The sequence below is a fragment of the Engystomops pustulosus genome, chromosome 6, assembly GCF_040894005.1.
Source record: "Engystomops pustulosus chromosome 6, aEngPut4.maternal, whole genome shotgun sequence".
Lineage (NCBI taxonomy): Eukaryota > Metazoa > Chordata > Amphibia > Anura > Leptodactylidae > Engystomops > Engystomops pustulosus.
In genome coordinates this window covers 125,708,956-125,731,939 of record NC_092416.1, presented here as the reverse complement: position 1 = coordinate 125,731,939, position 22,984 = coordinate 125,708,956, and the positions used below count along the sequence as shown (strand labels likewise).

The window sequence follows — 22,984 nt, the reverse complement described above, 5'->3', positions numbered from 1 at the left end:
TCCTGGTGGTCCGGCAGGACTCAATAGTACATGTCTGGCCACCGCTGCCAAAATGAGATGTGGTCGTATCCGAGGAAGCCATCTGGTTTCTAAGGGACAACATGTCTACATTTATGAGGAATTATCTTCACACAGGAACATTTTTTTTAATAACATCCAATTGAAGAAATGTTTACATAAGGCAAATGAATTTAAGTAAATGTAAATGCCCAGATGGGAATACCCCTTTAAGCCTCTTGGCGTATGATAAATCTCCCCCCCAAAATGTGTTAAACCTAATAATATCAGCATCACTATTTAGAAGAGGATGTATAACTTATTCCAGTTGTACACATATAAGTGACATTATGTTTCGTAAGACTATATTAAAGAAAATAAGTAACTTGTAATGGCTGTGCATACAAAGTTATATACCAGGAGGTGCCCAAACAATGCTAGTACATTCTCCAACATAGTTACTGTATGAGATGGTTTCATTCTTCTTGAAGCACAGGAAGGGTTAAACTGAGTCTATTTCCTAATATTGCCCAAACCAGGCATCAGTAAGTCATTTATTGTTCTCCCTAATGCAATGTCACCCTTGTGTCGGATCAGCCTCCTGGTATATCAGCCCCGGCACAGAATGCCTTATTTTCATCCGTCATCTAGATTTATTTAACCTGAGACATTTTAAATTTCCAGTGATCAATGGGTCTCATTTGGAAGAGACTCAGGCTCCGAATGATTCCAGCATCTCAGGGAATGGAGAAGAAAGAGTCCAGCTCTCCAGAGGGCGTTTAAAGAGAGGCGATAGCATCTGGCTATTTATAGCCGTGTGGGTCAGTGGAGAGGGGACCGCTGATAGGGGACAAAATGAGAAGAACGCCTTGCTAAATCAACGTGTTCATTTAATTATTAACCATAGGAGCTGCCTGTTAGCATCTGTCCTTAAATACCATCACATCACATCTGAGCTACTTATTATTCAACTCTCTGCTTATATTTGCTGGTCATTTGTCTGTTATAACATATCATCACCATGTTATTATTGCTGTTTCTGCCAGACTGTGACCTCTATTGAAATGATTGGAATCCCTAATTTGCATTATTAGCTTCAAAGATGGCCTTACAGTAGGAATATCTTCCTTTTATTATCAACCAATGATACACAGAAGGTTATATAGGGAAAAAAGAAAAGATATCAGTCGGGAGTTAGTATTAGATGGATAGAAAGGACTTGTGTATAGGCTCTCGGTCAATGAAGGAAGAGAGTTCCATTCAGTCCTGAATGTCTTATAACTTTCTCCCTCCTAATAGTATTAAAGAAAAATAATTTGGAGATGAATTAGACATTGACAAAATATTGGTCAGTGTACAGAGAAGCCTTGACACTCAAAGGGGTATTCCGACAAAGACAAAATAGCAATTCTCTAATCCACTGTTATTACCAAAAATATCAGTCTCTATCAGTCCTGGTGTATCCAATTTCAGTTCACCCCAGGATCCGACCGTAAATCAGAAGTCTAGGGTCAGACAGGACAGATTGTTCTGCTGTCTGACCCTGCAGAGAGCTCCTCTCTGCATCAGCAACTCCCCCCTGCATTCCAAGACGAGCTCACACAAACACACAGACACTTCCTGCCAGCATGCAACAGTGTGAGGAGACTTGCTCTACAAGCTACAGCTAGATAAGGTCTTTATCCAGGAGAGGGAGGGAGGCACAGCAGAGCTGACAGTGTATGTTATGGCTGAGATATAAGAGCTGAGAGCATCATCTCTGATCTGCCTCTCTTTCCATGTTTCACATACTAGTGATTATACAGAAGCTAAATGAAAGTGTATATAAACCTGTACCCTAATAAGCTAACCACATTGTCAGCACACAGCATCTCACAGCACAAGATGGATCATGAAGTGTCTGCTTAGGCATTGATAGGAGCTAAATCAGTAAAATTGTAACGTATGGGGTTAAAATCCCTAGGGGATTGAAATTGGGGATTTTTTTTCATGGGCTAATCTACTCTCATTAGCTATCTGCAGCCATTTGCCTGCTAGCAGGGGTTTTACCGTGTACCCCTGGCTGCTTTTTATATATATATATATATATATATATATATATATATATATATATATATATATATAAAATTTGTGTATGTATGTGTATACATGTAATAAATGTGTGTGTATGTGTGTATATATATATATATATATATATATATATATATATATATATATATAGTACATACTATGTGTAAATCTTTTTATTCCTGCATAGGTTTTTATGATGTAGCTGGACATGTTTTAACTCCTTAAAGGGGTTTTCCCATGGAGAAAAGTTAGGTCCTATCCATGGGATAGCAGATATGTTTTTGTTCACTTTTTATTGCATTTTTTGTGGATTAAATAGGTGAAAATCAAAATTTTTGGCAGGTTTTTAACAGTTTTTTTACGGTGTTTATTGTGCAGGTTCAATAATGATTTACTTTGATTCTCCAGGTTGTTATGGACATGGTGATACTATATACGTGGGGTTTGTGTTATGATTTAGATTTTTTGTGCATGTCTCTTTATATGTTATGCTGCTTATGGGCATTTTTATTAATGTATTTTTTTATTGAATACCATTTTTTTTAACTTTTTTTTTTAACGGGAACTCAGGAACACAAAGGGGCTTTCACTTCACAAGAATGGCTTGAAGATCTGGCGGGGAATGATGGGAGCCGCCGGATTAAATAGCAGAATATAATCAACTATGCGCTGGCCCTTTAAATCTCCGAGTGCTGGCGCATGCGTGTCCTAGGAAGCGGGGACGTGCACGGGGCTGTGGCCGAATGGGAGCGGGAGCGTGGAGAGGTAAGTTCAGAGAGGGGGCTGTGGCAGCCATGGAGAGGACCTCGGGGATGCCATAGGAATGATCGGCGTCCCCCGAAGACAGCCCGGGGGATCATGGGGCAGAGCCCCCCCAGAAGGCAGTTTAAATGGGTTAAACACCTTTGATCGGAGCCCACTCTGACCGTGGGTGTTACACTGAGATGTCAGCTGTTAGTTACAGCTGGCACCCTGTTTATCAGGATGCTGGCTCAGCTCAGATCTTGAGCTGAGCCAGCATCAGCTCAGTGTCTGATATATTGGACGCTCAGGTCAATACATTTTTTTATTTGTGGTGTGGTAGATAACTGTATGATCATTTCTACTGTCTGCCCTATGTCTTCCCTGCCTTGCCCTACATCCGATCTCTGTAACACTGCTTCTGTTTCCTGATTCGCTGAGCTGTTTTTGCACATTTACATGAATGCCCTCAGTGCTCTGGCCTCACTGCCCTTAGCAACCAGGAAGTCCTGCCCACTTCAGATGAAGCTGAGAGGATTTTACAGATAATAATAATATTTCCTTTATTTATATAGCGTACACAGATTACACAGTGGTACACAGAGTTTGCCAGATAATTCCCTGTCCCCATGGGGCTCACAATCTAATCAACCTGTTTTGGATAGGTATATCTCCAAAGGGAAAAGGGGGAGAATGGAGAAATTGTGGCAGAAAAAATAATACTTTTATTTGTTTATGATTAAAAAAATCTTTCTTTTAAATGTATCACGATTTACACAAGAGATATTGAAATTATGAACATACACTAAAACATATAGGGTAAGATTTGGGAGTGTTCGTTCTTCCCGCATGCATCTAATGACCCCTGTTATTATTCTTTCTAATTATTTATATGCATGCTATCCCTTTAATTGGAGGAATGTGAAAGGGGTACAGTGTAGTAATCTCAATTTATTATCATTGAGACTTTTCTATTCATTCCTTATTTTCAGGATACTTGTGCTGTAAAATTGTATCTATTGATACAGACATTTATACATTGTTGCACTTTGTTTGTAGCTATTATCTGTATGTCTGTGCAACACCAACCCCTGTTATTTGTTTACTTTGAATATGTGCACTTTAATTTTAACATGATTTTATACAGGTATCGTGTTTTGACTTTATCTCCAAACTGCACCTAAGATTTAGATTGCTTGCTTATGCATACTATCGCGACGTGTGCACTTTCTTTGCTCTGAGTCACTTATCTCACCGCAACACAAACAAAACACATCTAAAACTTTTCCTTCACTTTTGATATCAATCTTGCCCTGCTAAAACCCTACGGCCATTTCGCAGCTATCACTCGGTTTTCATCTGGCAGAATAGGACCACCAGTCTTTTGCATATATCAGTAGTGTTTTGGATAGGGCTGATAGATATTAGAGACTGTATCTCAGGATAGGGAGAATCCAGGAGCTTGATATAGGTATTGTTGGAATTTTTGTCAAAGGCTCTCTCCAGCTGTCAAGTGACTTTATAGTTGCAGTAAGAATATGCAAATAACTTTTCCAGGGTAGGAAAAGGAAAACTATGCCTCCAATGCTACTTTAAATGATGCAGCTCCCTCTAAATTAATGTTTGACTTGCAAGAAACCTAGTAAAATGACATCATATAAAAGCCAAACCAAAAGGAACAGACTGCGAACTGTAGGCAGTCATAACATGTTGTCCGCAACTGATTTGGCTAGATGAGACGCTATGAAGGTTGGTTAAGGAGGACTTGAATGGCATATAGAACTCCACATGCCTGAAACTGTGGCCTACAAAGGAGATCTCCATAAGGACAATGAATCCCTACATAAGAAGGGATAGTTCGTAAAGGAATCTCTCCATAAGGAGAAAAGATACAGGTACTTTGGTAATCTTCTTTATTTATATATAAATATTCCTTCTAAAGTCAAATTATGCCCAGGCTTCACATAATGTTACATGTTTTACCTTCTCCTGCAGCATCTCCTTCACCCTTTGCCTGATGTAACTCATAGCTGCAGAGGAAGTTTCAGCGCACAGTGTCGATATTTACTACGGGTCCATTGACGGCATTCGGTCGGGTTTCCAGACTATTTCCGATTTGCACCGGATTTAACAGGGGTTTTTGGTGCAGGCGTTAGTTTTTTGGCGCAATCCTGCCGACTTTCATGCGATACAAATCGGGGGCGTGGCCGCCGGACAACCCGACTGATTCGGACTAAGCACAGGATTTAAAATTCAAACAATCTTAGTGAATCGCACCAGACTTTATCCTCGTCGGACACCGCTCCTCGGGGATCGCAACAGGACCTGGTAAGTAAATTTGCCAAAGTGTGTGTGGGGGGTGGGAGTGCTGCTGCACAGTATAACAGCCTGTGTAGTTGCAGCACAGAGAGCCTCTGGCAATGCCCCCAGGAGCTCTTCTGGTTCATTAGTATAATTTGAACAGTTGATTTTTAGAAAGATGGCCATGAGTAACAAATATAAGATTACCACAGTCAAGGTGCCTGAATCTATGAGTAAGTAAATGTCCTTGGTTTATCATCCTTGAATTTGATGGTAGTTTTCCTTAAAGGTAATAATGGAGGTATAGTTTTCTTTTTCCCACAATCAAAAATATGTTTTCATATTCCTTACCCAGAATCCTTACCCAAACCAGTCATGTATTATAAGACTCTGTAGACCTTAATAGGTGGATCCACATAAGATATACATGGGAGTGGTGAATGGTAATATGTGTGCCCTTGATGGCTTAGGGAAATAAGGAGTCTACTAGACCATAGGGGAGATCTATCAGTGCTTAAATTTACATTATTCTGGTAATGGGTGGGGCTTTGTCATATGATAACTCTTCCCCCTTTTTCTGTGGCTGGAGGAAGCCGGGGTGCTGAACACTGAAGTGGCTGGCAATGCGGCCAGTGATGATCACGGGGCTTGGTATCAGGAGCGGACGCCTCGTCCACAGCCTGGCAGGTCTCCAGAGGGTGGGTTGTGCAAGAAAATGGAGGGAGAGGCTGAAGATTTCTCCTTGGGGAAACCCCGGTGTGTATCTGGATCCCTGGGGGATTAAGGATGGGGTGCCTGTGATGATGTACAGCCTGATCCAGGGATCACTCAGAGGCACGTTGGTGAAATATAACTTATAGTTCTTCATTGAAACAAGCAACGGCCTAAACAGCAGAAAAGGGTCAGCTGGATGGGCTGGTCTGGTAGGAATTGAACAGGGTCCTGATGTGGCTGAGACACCTCTGTTCCTTTGGCTAAGACAAACTTCTCTCACAGCAGACTGAACTGAGAACCACTAGGACTGATCAAGTCTCACCATGTGCTCCAACCCACAAGAGGTTTTATAACCTCCTCTTGTGAGGCAGAAAGCACATCGTACAACCAGCTTACTCCTTCCTTACAACAAGTATACAGCATATAATTTTACAGTACATTTAACTCATGACATCAAATTTCCATATTAGATACCTCCTAGTGCAGGGGTCAGGAACCTTTTTTGCTAAGAGAGCCATGAACGCCACATATTGTAAAATGTTATTCTGTAAGAGCCATACAATATGCACATGCCCCCCAGTAGATAGGTAGTCTTAGAGTCATGGGTGCCCCTGCAATCTACGTCTCGGATCAAAGGCCCTACACTGCCCCTCTCTGTGGCGAAGCCCCCTTTCCGAGCTCACTCACCTTTCCATGTTCCTTCTACCGTCCCGGCTGGCCAGCGCGTGTGCCGGCACTCGCAGATTTAAAGGGCCAGTGCGCCGCTGATTGTCGCTACCCACTTTCCAGGTTCCTATAAAGACCGGCGGCTCCCAGCATTCCCCGCCGGAAGCTTTTCACAGTGTTTCCTTCCCAAGTGTTGACCTCTTGTTGTGACCCCAGACCTGTTCCTGATACGGCTCCTTTGCTGCCAGCCCTTACCTCGCATCATTGCCTTGACTGTCTGCCAGTTCCTGACCAGGAGACTGCCTAGTGATCCTGTACCTCAACCTTGGCTGCCACCGTGGACAAGTCACGCCTGTGGAACGACCTGGTGGTACCACACTGCAGCAAGACCATCCTGCTTTGCGGCGGGTTCTGCTGAAGACTGGGTGCCACTTAGATTCCTGTCCCAGGTGTTGGCTTGTGTCATCATCTGCGGTGGTCCAGGGGGTTCACTACTCCAAATCCTTACACCCACCACATGCCCCCCAGTAGATGGGTAGCCCCAGCACATGCCCCACCAGTAGATGGGTAGCTCCAGCACATGCCCCCCCAGTAATGCTCCCACGCTCTTCTTTGACCCAGGCTTAGATGATGGCGGCAATGGCACCTGGGTCATACAAAGGACGTAGGAAGCGGTAACATCGCTGCCTGTGTCCAGTGATCAGTCTAAGAGACACACAGCAGCCATTACTATTTATTAAAGATCTGTCTGAGAGCCAGATGCAGCCAACAAAAGAGCCATATCTGGCTCCCGAGCCATAGGTTCCCTACCCCTGTCCTAGTGAGTTGCGCAGGCTGACCAGACAGCTACAGACCTGGAGAGGGACAAGTTTGCAACACCTATTAACCCTTGCATCGGTAGTGGTGCTGCATATTGGAGGGTGACAAATAATAACTAACATAGTGGACATTAACATGTATCTGATATGTTTGAACCTGTAGACAACTGTTAGGCCTACATAATTAAGTGTGGCTCCTCGGGGTGTGGTCACACGTCGCGTTTAACGCATGTGTTTTAAATAACAGCTGTTAACACTTGCATTTACAAAACCCAAATGTTAACGCTTGCGTTAACATTATGTTGACAAACACATGTGTTAGCCGCGATGTTAATGCATGCGTTAACAATGCCTTAACTGTTGCATTTTGTAAACACACGTGTTAACAGTTGTTTAATTAGGCAAATCACTCTTCAGCTATTGCAGTGCGTTTAAACACATGTGTTAAACGCGATGTGTGACCGCACCCTTACGGTTCCCACCCCATCATATCCAAAGTGTTTTGAATATTTCTTAAAAGATTGATGTAACTGACTAAGATGCAACTCTACACAGTGTCAAATGTTAAGTCCATTACTGGATCAAACTCTTTGGTATCTACCTTTTAGCTGCAGCTCCAGTCATTCCATATATTCTGCACTTCTGAGATACCGGAAGAAGATGGATGTTGCGATGTCCCAGCCAAGGTAAGAAATAGATGTGCTTATACCGCTATTCCTGCTCTAAATCCCTTACCCAGTACTGCTTGATCGCTCTCCCCAATGTCAATATTTACTGTGGAATAAATTGTGCTGTTCTATAACTACTCCCCCGGAGGATATTAGATTATTGAAATTCACAGTTTCCTCAATTCTCCTCATTAAAATATTTGAGATCTTTACATTGACATTTATATTGCACATAATTTGTTGATAATATTAAAATACAGCAAAGTACAAGTTACAAAGCATTGGGCAAGGTCTTAACACTGCCAATTAACCATAAGCAAAGGTTTATATTTTATAGTCTCATATTCTAATGGTTATGATCCACACTTATAAATCATATTATGGATTTAGTAGTGATCCTGTGACCTAAAAGCCTTTCAGATATAACATTAAATATGACATAGCACCATTAGTGGTGGATCATCCACTGGTCCATGAACTTCAGGGTGCAGTCACACGTTGCAGTTAAAACTGCATCGCAATCAACTTTGAGGCGGTTTTAGGTGCAGTTTTGTCAATTTCACAGGTGAAAGACATGAACTGAACGGGTGAATTTGATTTTGAAGGAGAAAGCTGTTCCACAAATGTCATTCACCTGTTGATTTGATGTCTATCACTTGTTAAAATAAGTAATGCCACCTAAAACCAACCCAACACTAATTGCGATGCAGTTTTAACTGCAACGTGTGACTGCACCCTCACATTAGTCTTTTTCCACTTTACTTAGTTCATCTACCATCTCAGGTGTTCTCCATTGACCTCTCTCTCCTTTCAGAGGGATAAGGACAGTTGTCCTGCTGCACCAGCTGCCTGCACCTGCACCTCAGATGTTCAAGGACCCCCAGGGCCCCCAGGAATTCCTGTAAGAATGAAAGATATTATATCATTGTGGCATTGTTCAGATGTTTGACATATTCAGACTTGGTTATACCCTGTCATTTTACATCTCATTTCTATAGGGATCACCTGGGCCTCGAGGACCCAAAGGGGAACAAGGAGAAGCTGGTCCAATGGTATAAAATTTATCTTCTGAACATTCGTTGTTTGAAGGGAGTGCTTCTTAATGGGGTTATCCAGGGAAAGAATAGTGTACACAATTAAAATAAACTCCCTATTACAACTCCCTATAGTCCAGTGATGGCTAACCTATGGCACTGGTGCCAGAGGTGGCACTCAGAGCCCTTTCCATGGGCACTTAGGCCATCACCAGAGATGACTCCAGGTATATTCCTGCAGTCCCAGACAGCCCAGGACTAGCTGTGCACAGAGCTATTTTAAAGTGACAGCTCTACCTAGGACTGTTTTCTGCTTTATTGGTGTCCCCAGGGTGCTGGTATCAATGAAAACTGTGACAGAGAAGGGGGTATAAATCACAAATTAAATTTGTGTTGGCACTTTGCGATAAATAAGCGGGTCTTTGTTGTAGTTTGGGCACTCGGTCTCTAAAAGGTTTGCCATCACTGCTATAGTCCATGGTTGACTTAGCTGTGACATCATGACCTGCACTTCATGTGACCCTAAGACAGATGTTTAGTCCCCCCAGTGGCAGATAATCAGTCACATCACTGCCGTGATGAGCGGGTTGGTCGAAATTTGATTTAGATAAGTTTGTCTAAATATCAGGGGAAAATTCTGCTTGGGACACAGACTTGATACCGATATTGAACTCAAACACGAATGCCATGTCAATGGGGACCCGAGTTTTAACACTCAAAAATTGCTGTGAAATTGGGGTAGTAAGGGCTAAATGGGGGTAATAGAGGCAGTTGCCCTGCCAAAATGGGTTAGGGAAAGTACTTGAAGGACATTTACCATCAGATTTACTGATGGAAGACTACCCAAACTACCCCTCTGGTCCTGCCCCTGAATCATGACTAGCCACAGTACCCAGACATGAACACACAAAGGCCCGCCCAGATCTTCCTGGCATAGCATTTGATCAAAAAGCTTTCTGAAGACAAAATGTGTAGCAAGGATTGACAGACATCACTCCTTGCCTCTGGTTGCCTTCTCCTCCTACGCTTCCTCTTCTCCTGCTTTGTAATCCAGTTGGCACTGGGCCGACACCACCATTTTCAGGACACCCATGGGGAAACAGCAGCAACCTGGACAAAAGACCACACACCAATTAAAGCAGAGAATTCCTCCTGCCCCACAGAGGAACTTCCTGGGTCAACTGTGCCTTACACATGTGCTGCACAGACCTGCCGGAGCTGCCGCTTCGCTTTTATGGCATATGTTCCATTTTCCCGACTCTCCCAACCAGGCGGCCGCTCTTTGATATGCACTGCAGAGAAACTTTGGCCGGCCCACCCACCACCTCATATGTGATGTACCAACTAAGTGGAATTCAACTATGCATATGCTGGAACGCCTGGTTTATTCGAAGTGCTGACCATCATCACTTCACCACTAACGAGTGGACCTGTAAAAGGGGCACTTGAGTTGTGCTGCAGTGCTTTCAATACACCACCACTATAGTCACTATGTACTCCATCATTAGAAATACCATCCCATCCTATTCCTGCTAGAAAAAACACTTTGGCCCATGAAAGAGAATGTAATGCTGGCACAGGAGGAAGCAGAGTAAAAGAGCTGTCAAGCCAGACCAAACATGGCTTGCAGGGTGGGTTGCTGATCCATCAATGGCCAGGTACTCCATTGCCCAGCCTGGGGACAGTTTTGGAGAAGGATGAGCAGGGTGAAAACCAGTGCAGCTTGCGGGCATAACTGGAGGGTGGCTGTGTGCCTGGGGAAGAAGCTTGTCTTTCCATCTGGGCAGTAAAAGGAAGGGCCAAGTTTTCCCATTGCATCTTTTAAGGTGGTGAGAGGAAGGGCCTGGTATTACTCATAGCTACCAGTGTCGATTTACTGTGTGGCCACCCTGCTGGATCATGTTAGAAAAATTAGAGAATCCACGAGCAATAGATTTTCCATCTGGCATTGAGTGCTCAGTAGCCTTCTCTCCCAAACTCCCTATTGTTATAATTGTAATCTTTCCCTCACTGTCTCTGCAGCAGCAAGCTTTTCTTAGCTCTTTCCTGGCTGTAATAGCAGTGAGACATGTGACCTTGCTTCTAATGCAGCAGGGTCACATCTCCCACTGGGCCAAAGCTCTTTGTGGGCAAGGCAGTGGTTTTAAAGAGGCTGAAAGCTGCTTCATTGGCTGCTCAGCAGTCAATCAAGCAATTTGGCCGTTCCCTGAAGCTTGAACCCAAACTTCAACTAAATGTGTGAGTGCCAAATCAGCCAAATTTGCTACAAACCCAAATTTGGTGGTGTGACTTTGCTCATCACTATTCATGAGAGCTGTGCATCATTTGGGGTCTGATTGTAAGGAGCTGACTTTTTATGCCTTCCCTGACCTACCCCCTTGCAGACTTAGGGGAGGGGTTGTAAGCAGTGATACAGGTAGGACTTAAAGCGGAGAGAGAGATTCATGTAGTGAGCATTCCCTCCCATTACCCATAACTTTGGCAATGACTAAAGCAGCAGAACTGAGCTCCATAAATGAGCAGACACATATTGGAAAATTGGACATGGAACCTCTGTTCAACTTTTCTTATCACTAGCCTCCTCAGGTAGGGTATCAATTGTCTTTCTAGAATTCCCTCGTTTATGGGAACTTGCCCGTTTATCTGTAAAAGATCTCCTACAAAGTCATTTAAAAATGAGCATACAAGAGTCATATTTGAATGAGATTCTAGTATTTCACTTTCAATAAAAAAAAAAGAGTTTAAGTACCTTCTCAGGTATCTAATCGTTGTCATGGAAACATACTTGAGTTACCAAGTGAATTATTTTAAGTATTTTCTGTTCTGTTTCTGTATCTTCTATAGCACAGAAGCAGCAGCTTCCCAGTTACTGCTCTAGTCCACCCTGTGCTGTATTTTCAGTTTTTTCTTGCACATCTGACCTATAAACGGGGAATAGGTTGTTATTATTATTATTATATGATTTATCTCCACACTTCATGCTGTGGAGTAGATTGCGTTTGGGGATGTGGATGAAACTTTGTATTCCTCACCCACCTGCATTAAATCAACACATAACACTTTGGGGAATGAGCTGAGAGGGAATGCAATCAACGCGAGGGGAAATTCAGTCTAAAATGTTGATGAAATGTAAAACAAGGTGATAATATCAGTAAAGATTATGTTTGAAGCGTTATTATACCATCCTGTATAGTGTATGGGCTGAACCCTCTGCTTTCCCATTTCTGTTTTAGGGAGAAGCTGGAATTTCTGGACAAATGGGACCTGAAGGTCTTGGAGGGCGCATGGGGTCTCCTGGAGCCCGTGGAATGATGGTTACTGGACCAATGGTATCTACATTGTGGATTACTTGTCATTTAGGCACATGGGGATATTGGTAAAAAGACAAGGGAAGGGAAAGGGAAGCAATGTTCAATTATATCAAAAATTCCTGCTAAGCAGCCCATCTCAATAGTGTATAACCCATACAATATACAGGTAAATCAAGACTTCATGCCTATTTGTGTCCACAACTACCTTGTTTTTCAATAAACACTTCATACATGTGCAACATTCCCACCAGGGGCCAACAGTGTATGAGGGCAGCAGGTTGCACTGGCTTTATGGCGACTTAGCTGCAGGTCTCATGTCAGCCTTTGTTCTAGCATATCCACATATGAGGGCTGGCAAGGGGAAGCACGACAATGAAAGTTCCCCCTGGGGGCACCCCTGGTGTAGGGGACAGATCCCCAGCAGATGGTAAGGCCCAGAATGGAATAGCACATGGAGATCTTGCAATATAACAGTTCCTTTATTAGGAGAACTCCTGACAGCAGCACATCATAGACTGGTAACAAACTCCTTCCTCTGAGGGCCGGCAGAACTGTGTGAGATTGAAAGATGGCTAGCTGTAGCTGGGTGAAAGTCCTCTTGTAGCAACAAAATATCTCATCTTGGACCAATGGTCAGCTACACTGGCATTTATCTCCAGTGACCTGGGTTGGCTCTGATGCATCTGTAGCACAGAAATCAGTAGCATGTAGTTCACAATCTCAAGACAAAGACTGATTCCAAAAGACCCAGAACTCCAGACAGATCCTATCTTTTTAGACTGTCTAAACAATTGTTTGTTTCCAACCAGTCACACTCTTACTTACCAGAGGGGAAGCCACAGAAGTTACATTTAGTTAGCTGGGTGTAGAATTTAGTAAAGGCCTGTCCTGCGAGACATTACATATGCCCTTAATGCTTACTTTGCTTTTGTTTGACCATGCATGACTAGAACTGTGAGGCTATTGAAAAAAATACAGATCACATGTGCAACACATGTGCCTAGCCTTTTTCGTGTGGCTTGGGGAATCCGGGAATCCTAAGTACCTGAGTGGCTGGCTAAATGAGGCCTAGCGCTCGTCTTTGGTCACGTTGCTGGGTACCAGGGAACAGATGCCTCATCCACAGCCTGGCAGGTCTCTGGCAGGTGGAAGTGCAAGAAATGGAGGTAGAGGCTGAAGATGTAGATGGTTTCTCCTTGGGGCAACCCTGATGCATAGGTAGGGTTCCTTGGTGGCGGTGATTGGGCTGCCCATGTAGGTTACAGACTTGCACAGTGATTACATAGGCAGTGTTTGTAAAGCATTCAATTTACAGTTTTTTTTTATTAAGGGTCCTTTTAAGTATATTTTTATAGTTACCGGCCTCACAAAAACCTACATGTAAATAAGAAGTGGTGTAGGGTTGAATGGGTACTGTGCAATCTACACATCCAAGATGGCAGCTCGACAGAATGGTTCCTTAAGTTATGTTTTCATTAGGCTACCTCACAAAAACTTTTATTTTAGGGCCCACCAGGAATGAAAGGTGAAAAGGGTGACACCGGCAGTCCTGGAGTACAGGTAATGATGTTTCTGTCTTCTTCATTTTGAGCATATCAGCACATGTACCTGACAAATTCATTTACTGGATCAGTTTGAGCTGCCTGCCAATGAATCTGTGTAGACAATTTCTATTGGAAAAAAAGGGGGAAGAATTTAGGGAATAAGAGAGGCTGACTAAAATTTTTATTGTATTTTAAAAAAATCAGACACACTTACATACATATGAACGTTATCAACTAGGGCAAGATGAGGATTGCTAATAACCTAAAATAAATGTGCACTGACAACATCCAAGCTTCCGCTCACTGAAAACACACCCCCTCCCCCTAATAACATCATACACTCCCATCATCCACAATCTACTCTGCATGGGGTCGTGGAAACCCATAGAAATACATGGGGCCACAGCTAGCACAAGGCCAAAAACAATGTACATGTACATGTAGCCTTAGGAGGTAATATTGCGGTTTCACAATACCTTGAATGGAGTAGGATCAAGATGAAGGCATGATTTGGGATGGCAAGATTGCAGTCAACCCCGGGCCCCAGTGTCTGAATGGCACCAAAGGCCCTTTATCACATAGGCAATAGTATTATATCCTGGAAAGATGATATGAGGGGACCCATTACAGATTTTGCTTTGGTTATGCCTAAGTTAGTGATATTACTACTCTTTTAGGGCCCCCCTGGTCCAGAGGGAATGACAGGAAGAGATGGAATGATGGGTCCCAAGGTATGTATGGCTCTTTGTAGTTTTGTGATGTCCTTGATTATATAGACTGTAATACTGAATCATTTAAGAATCCTGATAATGACGCTGAACATGTGTGATCACAGTTCTAGACGTGTGTCGCTATATATATGACTTGTGTGGGTAAAAGCAGCTATTTTTGGGTTTGCATTATTAGAGATTTTTCAAGTTACAGGAAATGTGTCAGCTGAAAATGATGTATCTTTTCATGTTTTTAATGGTAAACATACTTTAGCATAAAACTAAACTAGTTTTACTATAAACTGCAATTTTCACTCTGGCCACAAAACCAATGATAAATTTATAATCTTATTCTTTTGGATTTATTTTGGCGGCAGCTACCTCATTTAAATTACACACAAGACAGGCAGGATTACAGGACATAACTAATAGATAAAGTTTTCACTACATCCACATGTATAGAAAACTTTATAGGCCTTGAAGAGTCTACTGTAGGCAATCTGTAAATAATATCACTTAATCCTGCTTGCCACTATGCATCAATATACTGTTTTTTGACTGCATATAAATGAGTCATTACAAAAAAAAACAATGATGTATATTTTATAAATGGCATCTGTCACAAGCTTTATTCAAGAATATATATCTCAAACATAAAAATGAACCTGATGGTATCCCATATACTATGTACACTGAGCCTTAGGCCTCTTGCGCACACAAACTAAAGCTTGTATACGGCGCCAATGCCTTATATTGGGCACTTTCATGGTGAAACACTGTGAATGCTGCCTGTTCACACTGCAAAAGAAAGCATCTTACCATCTTTGCAGCTTTGGCAGTGGCTGTCTATGGACAGTCCACCAATGTCCATTGGGCCGCAAGCAATGTCACACAACCTGTTGCTTGTGACCCACAAACATACGTGTTTGTGAGCATAAGGGCTTAGTTATTCTTATAATTAAATTTAGGGTACATCTTTACCATATTTATTTTCAGTGATTTAATAAATGCAGCTTTCACTATAAGATTCATGGTACATGGATTACTTTTGTACACATTTTGTTTTTTTGGCCATTTGTTCACGTAATTCAAATTATTTTGGGTGCACTGTGTTCATGCTGCAGAACTGTGGCACGGACAGAATTGTGGCGCAAGGGGGGTCAGTAAAAAATGTGGCGCAAGGGGGGTATTGCCTGGACCCTCCCTTTCTCTCTTTTTTTTCTCTCTTGATGGCTCTTTAGTCCCCATAACAGGCAACCCAGACTTCCCGCCAGGTAGAGCTGGGTATTTACTAGGTAGGACAAGGGGAGACCCTCCTCTCACATTTAGACAAGTGTTATCTGCCTCTTGTTCGCTTACCGCCCGTCCTCTTCTAGATACTCCTGGATCAGCAGCTCATCCATTTCTATAACACACGTAAAACAGCATGGAGACTGCATAGAGACGTTAATCTGTTTGAAGAGCTTTGTGTTGTACCACTTCTAGCACAGGAACAGGTGTCCGCAATTTACAGGATACTTCTGTTCACGCAGTCTACTACTCTTCCGTCTTCCGTCAGGAAACAAATTACAAAATGCTGCCTCATTGGTACAGAGTCTCGGACCAGTGCTGGTGTTGCACTCAGGCTAGGGGCAGTAATATAAAGTAATCATAACAATAACTGTACAAATATACAACATTTCTAAATTGTATAAGTGTGCCCTGTGTAATAAAAATAGTTGGGAACGATCTGCGCTACATTCAAAGATACTTTACTCGGAGAATCCAAAATCTCCTCCCATTCATCATCCAGTAATTCCCCCACCACAAGGTCCCATTTCCTACGTGTTGTTTCCATTGGATCTCCCAACAGCTTGTCCAATATTGCCCCATACAGTATTGATATACAACTTCTCATGGTCTATGCTTGGACCACTATGACTTCTAAAGATGAAAACACGACCTCCCCAGATTCAAACTTTATTCAAATGTGTCGCAATTGCAAGTAGTGATAAAACATAGTCCTGGGAATCCCGAATTCCTCTTCCAACTTTCTGAAGATTTAAGATTGGACTCTTCATATATGTTGTAGGTACCCTAGTCCCCCCTCTGCTTACATCGCTGGACGTCTTCTAACATATATACCTCTCCCAAATGTGGATTATTCCACAGTGGGGTATATTTTGTCCAATAATCTATCTCATATTCTGTTTATAAATCTTCCATACTCTCTGCATCAATGGTGTTGGGTATCTACCCCCCTATTTCCTGACTTCCCCGCCTCTAGTGCAGCCACCGGTTCCATGGCATCTCCAAATTGCCAAACCACCACTGGACACCAAGTCTTCTCTCCTGGTCTCTCCCACCCCCCAAAATGCTGACACTGGGCAGCCAAATAATAAGCCCACGAATAGGGGTAAGCCAAACACCCCCTCGCATATGTTTAGGCAGTTGCAATTTTTCTATTTTATCCTGGGCACTCCCTGTTTCTATATTTAGTCCCTAAATAGACTATGGATCTTCCTAAACCAAAATTTTGGTATCCTTACTTTAATACATAAATTGCTGAGAGTCTCTTAAGAGAACAACCCCTCAATAGTTTTGCTCTCCTTGCTCCTAATTACTGATATAACCAGGACATAGACAGGAAGGAGGAATCTACTATCAGATCTGCTTCTGATTAGATTCCTCATGGTAGGTTTCCTATAATTAATGTGGGGAATAAGCTTTCTATAGAAGGACAGCATGCAGAAATCTTGAAAGCCATGAGGAATTGATACAGAATGTATATTGGAAAATTGCATAAATTTTCATTACACAAACCATATCAATTATTTACTGAAAGTGGACAACCCCTTTAATACACCTCCTTTAAGCTAACCAAATACATTATACTAAATGCAAAATAAAGTTGTGTTTGCCTCCCCACCATAAAAAATGTAAGTTTGTTAATAGGTTCTTTTGACCAAAAATTAGTGTATTAAAGATTGCAATTCAACCTGGAAAAGGGCATCTGGGCAGAATGAAGGAAAATGTAAAAGTTTAGTTATGGCTTATTAAAGGTAAAGCTGAAAACAGAAGAAGAACTGCCTGAATATCTGGGCATAAAGATTCAGTTTCCTAAGAGGTTAAATACGTATCATTATTCTCACATTGTGCACCCTGCCTGTGCTGCCACTAATATAAGATGTGCAAACGCCATTTTCAGTCGCTGAGACTTTTCTCATGCTGCTCCAGCTCTGTAGATAGTAAGATCAAATACCAACATCCAGAGATTCACTGTGTTTTATCAGTAACATTCCTCAGAACCTTATCCCTTCATTAATGCCTGCCTCATGAACGTCATATAGTTTCCTACACATATACTGCTAGTAAAATACTATGGATACTATGGATTTGTCTCCTTATTTATTGCCGAAACTGCTGGTATTATGAGAAGAGTTAGGATTATACCATCATAACTTTTTCACACTTTTAATCATGGCACATGTAGGTTGTTCTTTGAAAATTTGTCCACACAGATTTCTAAATTGTCAACATTTGCAGCTAGACACGCATCTCAGTGACAGCTCATTATGCTTCTGAAACTCTCCAGACAAATGTGACCTTTTAATATAAAGTTGGATTTTGCTTACTGCAGAGAACAGCTGCTGGTTTTTCAATAAATCACTTTTTTTGTAATTTTAATAGAAAAAAACTAAAAGCTATGTACATGTTGCGATGACTCATAGCAAGATAAGGCATTTATAAGACATTATTAACCATATGCTATGGTTATATTGTTGTCATTTTTTTAATCATTATTATTTGACCAGTATGTATTTCTAGGGTATACGAGGTGTGGAGGGGATCTCCGGAATGCCAGGACCACCTGGGCCTCGGGTAAGAACCATGAATATCCAACTAAATGTTGGATCTTATATTTCGATGTTTCTTTTGTCCATAACTGATCTATGAAAGCTCCCGATATATCCGTTGAGTGCATCCTGTGATGTATACTGGCAGACAGAAGAATCCTTTTTGCCTTCATATGCACAGTATGGGGCAGATTTATCAAGCTTTCTGAAAGTCAGAATATTTCTAGTTGCCCATGGCAACCAATCACAGCTCAGCTTTCATTTTACCAGTGCTCATGAATATTTTAAAGGGGAGCTGTGATTGGTTTCCATGGTCAACTAGAAATATTCTGACTTTCAAACAGCTTGATAAATCTGCCTTATTATGTTGTAAACTGAGGGATATAGGAGATGGAAGATATAGGAGATGGAAAGACACAGCAAACTCTGTCTTTCCATCCATCTCCCTCCTTCTGCTTGTAGCCTATGAGCGATGGATGCAGCGTATTGCATCCAGCCCCTAGCCTCCACTGAGTGTATGCTCAGGGAGGTTCCCAGTGATGTCACTATCCATATAAGGGCGCTTTGAGGCACTTTTGCAGCAAATACTGAAGACTAAGGGGGCCCAAAAACTACTATGCCACCTGAAAAGATGCCATTTGATGGTGATCAGAAAGAGGAGATCAGAAAGATCATACCTCCCAACTTTTGGACGAGAGAAAGAGGGACAAAAGCCCCTCCCACTTTTTCTAAACCACAGCCATTGTCCCACCCACAAGCATAGTATAATATTGACCTTGACGGTCCCCACATAGTACAGTGCCCCTCACTTTGGCCACCCCCCATGGACCCGTTTAATACCCCCTAATGCAAATTGCAACATATAAAACCCCTCTTTAATTTTATCCTCCCTTTCGTTTTCCACTTTTATTTATCTCCTCAAACTTACACATCATTTTATCTGTATTCCTACCCCTTCCCCTTCTCACATGGTGTGGTGCCTGTTCTCTATCTTCCTCATAATGTAGCCTCCTGTCCCCAGCTTCCTCCTGTCTTCCAACCTCCTCCTGTCCTGCAGCCTCCTCCTGTGGTCCCCTGTCCTCCAGCCTCTTCCTGTGGTCCCCTGTCCTCCAGCCTCCTCCTGTGGTCCCCTGTCCTCTAGCCTCCTCCTGTGGTCCCCTTTCCTCCAGCCTCCTCCTGTAGCCTCCTGTCCTCCAGCCTCCTCCTGTAGCCTCCTGTCCTCCATCTGCATCCTGTAGCCTCCTGTCCCCAGCATCCTGTAGCCTCCACATGTCCTCCAGTCCCACAGTCCCCTCCAGAATCCTCCTGTCCTCCGACCTCCTCCTGTCCACCAGCCTCCTCCTCCAGTCCCACAGTCCCCTCCAGAATCCTCCTGTACTCCTCCTGTCCCCCAGCCTCCTCCTTCTGTCCCCCAGCAGCCTCCAGCATCTTCCTGCTCTCCAACCTCCTCCTGTCCTCCAGCCTCCTCCTCCTCTCCTCCAGCCTCCTCCTCCTGTCCTCCAGCCTCCTCCTCCTGTCCTCGAACCTCCTCCTCCTGTCCTCCAGCCGCTTCCTCCTCCTGTCCTCCAGCCACTTCCTCCTGTCCTCTAGCCACCTCCTCCTGCCCTCCAGCCGCCTCCTGTCCTCCAGCAGCCTCCTCCTCTATTCTCCTCCTGTAGGCTCCACCTGCCACCCAGCCTCCTCCTGTCCTCCAGCACCCTCAGCCTCCTCCTCCTCCAGCAGCCTCCAGCCTCCCCCTGTCCTCCAGCAGCCTCCTGCCTCCTCCAGCAGCCTACTCCTGTCCTCCAGCAGCACCCAGCAGCCTTCTCCTGTCCTCCAGCAGCACCCAGCAGCCTTCTCCTGTCCTCCAGCAGCACCCAGCAGCCTTCTCCTGTCCTCCAGCAGCACCCAGAAGCCTTCTCCTGTCCTCCAGCAGCCTTCTCCTGTCCTCCAGCAGCACCCAGAAGCCTTCTCCTGTCCTCCAGCAGCACCCAGAAGCCTTCTCCTGTCCTCCAGCAGCACCCAGCAGCCTCCTCCTGTCCTCCAGCAGCCTCCTCCTGTCCTCCAGCAGCACCCAGCACCCTCCTCCTGTCCTCCAGCAGCACCCAGCAGCCTTCCCCTGTCCTCCAGCAGCATCCAGCAACCTCCCCCTGTCCTCCAGCAGCACCCAGCAGCCTCCTCCTGTCCTCTATCCTCCTCCTGTCCTACAGCAGCACCCAGCAGCCTCCTCCTGTCCTCCAGCAGCACCATCCTCCTGTCCTCCAGCAGCACCCAGCAGCCTCCTCCTGTCCTTCAGCAGCACCCAGCAGCCTCCCCCTGTCCCTACAGCAGCACCCAGCAGCCTCCCCCTGTTCTCCAGCAGCACCCACCAGCCTCCTCCTGTCCTCTATCCTCCTGGCTCCTCTTCCTGTGGCCCCCTTTCTCCAGGTAGTAAATAAAAACCCTCAGGTTCTTACCTTTCCTCGTTCCCCCGCAGTCATTCAGTATTCTTCTGGCTCCAGTCTGACTGACTCGGGGAGGGGGTGTGGCCAGCTGGGGGCTGAAATACCTCCTCACATGACTTCTGCAGCTCTAAACTACGGGGTCTGTAGGAGGCGGGACAAAGCGGAAAAAATGGGCGGAGCCCTGGACATATCATCCCAGCAGCCCGTGGCAGTGTGACAGAGCCCAAAAAACGGGACTGTCACGCTAAATCCGGGACGGTTGGGAGATATGAAAAGATGACTAATAGGTTAATGCTGCTTGTACCAGTCCTCCCTTATCTTATTTAAGGAGCACAACATGCAGCTCCAGCTTCAGGTTTAAGGAAGCCCCTGGGCGTCAGAGCCTCAGCGGGCCCCTGTGCTCCTTACCTCCTGATATTTGCGGCAGAGAAATTCCTTCCTAGATAGTATAATACCCCCATTAGTGCCTCCCACCTCCCCCTCACATTGTGATACCAGCTCTGTGTCTAGGCTCACTGTAGCAGGTGCTGTACTGTGCAGGCAGCAGAGCCATGTCCTGCTTTCTGAGGCTGCTTTTTAACCCCAAATAGTAGCATAACTGAGGTTGGGGTCTCCTACAATATAAAGCTTACACCTGCAGCTAAGTTTGTCAGCTTCTGTCATACCAGCAGTCGGAGTTGTTTTTCCCTCTATAAAATACAGACGCTGCCCTGCATATAGCACATACCTATTACATGCACATACAACATGTGCATACATTACATACAGCACATACCTATTACACATGTATATAATATATACTCACATACATATATTACATACAGCACATACCTATTACACCCGCTTATTATATGTACGCACATACATACATTACATACAGCATATACCTATTACACATGTATATGATATGTATTCACATAGATACAGCATATACCTGTTACACATGTATATAATATATACCCACATAGATGCAGCATATACCTATTACACATACGTATTATATAGACACACGTACATAGTACAGGTAACAAACAGGTACAGGTTACAGACATCTATTACACATAATTAAAGGAAACCTACCACTGGTTATAAGCTGCAAATGCCGTGCGCCTGAATAGGAAGTGGACACGCGCATGGTGCGCCAAGCGCGTACCACGGTGCGGTGAAGCTACTTCGTATATAAAGATTACTAAAGCGTTTAAACGCTTTACATCTGTTTAAAAACATAACGAAAATAAGCGCCAGCACCAGCTCACCCTGAGCTGGTGCACAACATTTGCAGCTTATAACCACCATCGGAAGTGGTAGGTTTCCTTTAACATCACTCACACACTTATCACCTTCACATTTGCTTCGCTGGGATAGGTATTTAGAAGGGGATTGTGTCGCACGTGATGGGATTTTGGTACAGCGGCGCCGGCTTTCATGTGACAGAAATGAGGTGGCGGGCCATTGGACGATTCGGACTGAGCGCGGGATTTAACATTTAAATTGTGTCGCAAGAACAAGCACTTATAATACACCAGGAAGAAGATGGTGAACTCCAGCAGACCTGAGCGGGGAAGCAACACATGCAGGATATCGGGTGTACGATCGCTGTGTGAATCGCGGCACAGTGCATTCCAGTCGGACAATGCACACCGGGGAACGCGCCAGGGATGGGTAAGTAAATGTGCCCCATTATATATATATAGCAGACAATACTCAGATAACAGGCTGTAAACACACACATACAGATATAGTGTACACAGTCATATATGTATATTTGCTCACATCACACACATGTAAACATAGAAGTACAGTCTCATACTTACCTCTCCTGTTGATAAGCTATAGGTCAGTGATGGTGAACCTTTTAGAGACTGAGTGCCCAAACTACAACCAGAATCCACTTATTTACCATGAAGTGCCAAATGGCATTTTAAGCAGTAACTTATTGCTACCTGTTCTTCAACATCATTCAATTGTATTGCCCCCCCCCCCTGAGGCCACCAATACAGTTGAAAGGAGGTGGACAAATTCAGACCATCATTGTAGCTGCTCTCCAGGAACAATGGTGGGTCCAGCAGGATGACCTCCAAAGACAATGCAGTTCTGTCAACACCTTCTCATTTTTCCTGCTGTTCCAAACAGCCAATGAAGTGTCAATTT

The 22,984-nt window shown here is 43.8% G+C and overlaps 1 protein-coding gene across 1 annotated transcript in view; it reads left to right on the top strand.

Annotated features, from left to right (window-relative positions):
- COL20A1 (collagen type XX alpha 1 chain) overlaps nt 1-22,984 on the top strand; it is a 114,741-nt gene that overhangs the window by 71,587 nt on the left and 20,170 nt on the right. The window contains exons 25-31 of the mRNA XM_072110908.1: nt 7,916-7,993; nt 8,790-8,876; nt 8,974-9,027; nt 12,243-12,338; nt 13,827-13,880; nt 14,542-14,595; nt 18,382-18,435. Coding sequence (XP_071967009.1) covers nt 7,916-7,993; nt 8,790-8,876; nt 8,974-9,027; nt 12,243-12,338; nt 13,827-13,880; nt 14,542-14,595; nt 18,382-18,435 — 477 coding nt within the window. The remainder of the gene's footprint in view (nt 1-7,915; nt 7,994-8,789; nt 8,877-8,973; nt 9,028-12,242; nt 12,339-13,826; nt 13,881-14,541; nt 14,596-18,381; nt 18,436-22,984) is intronic.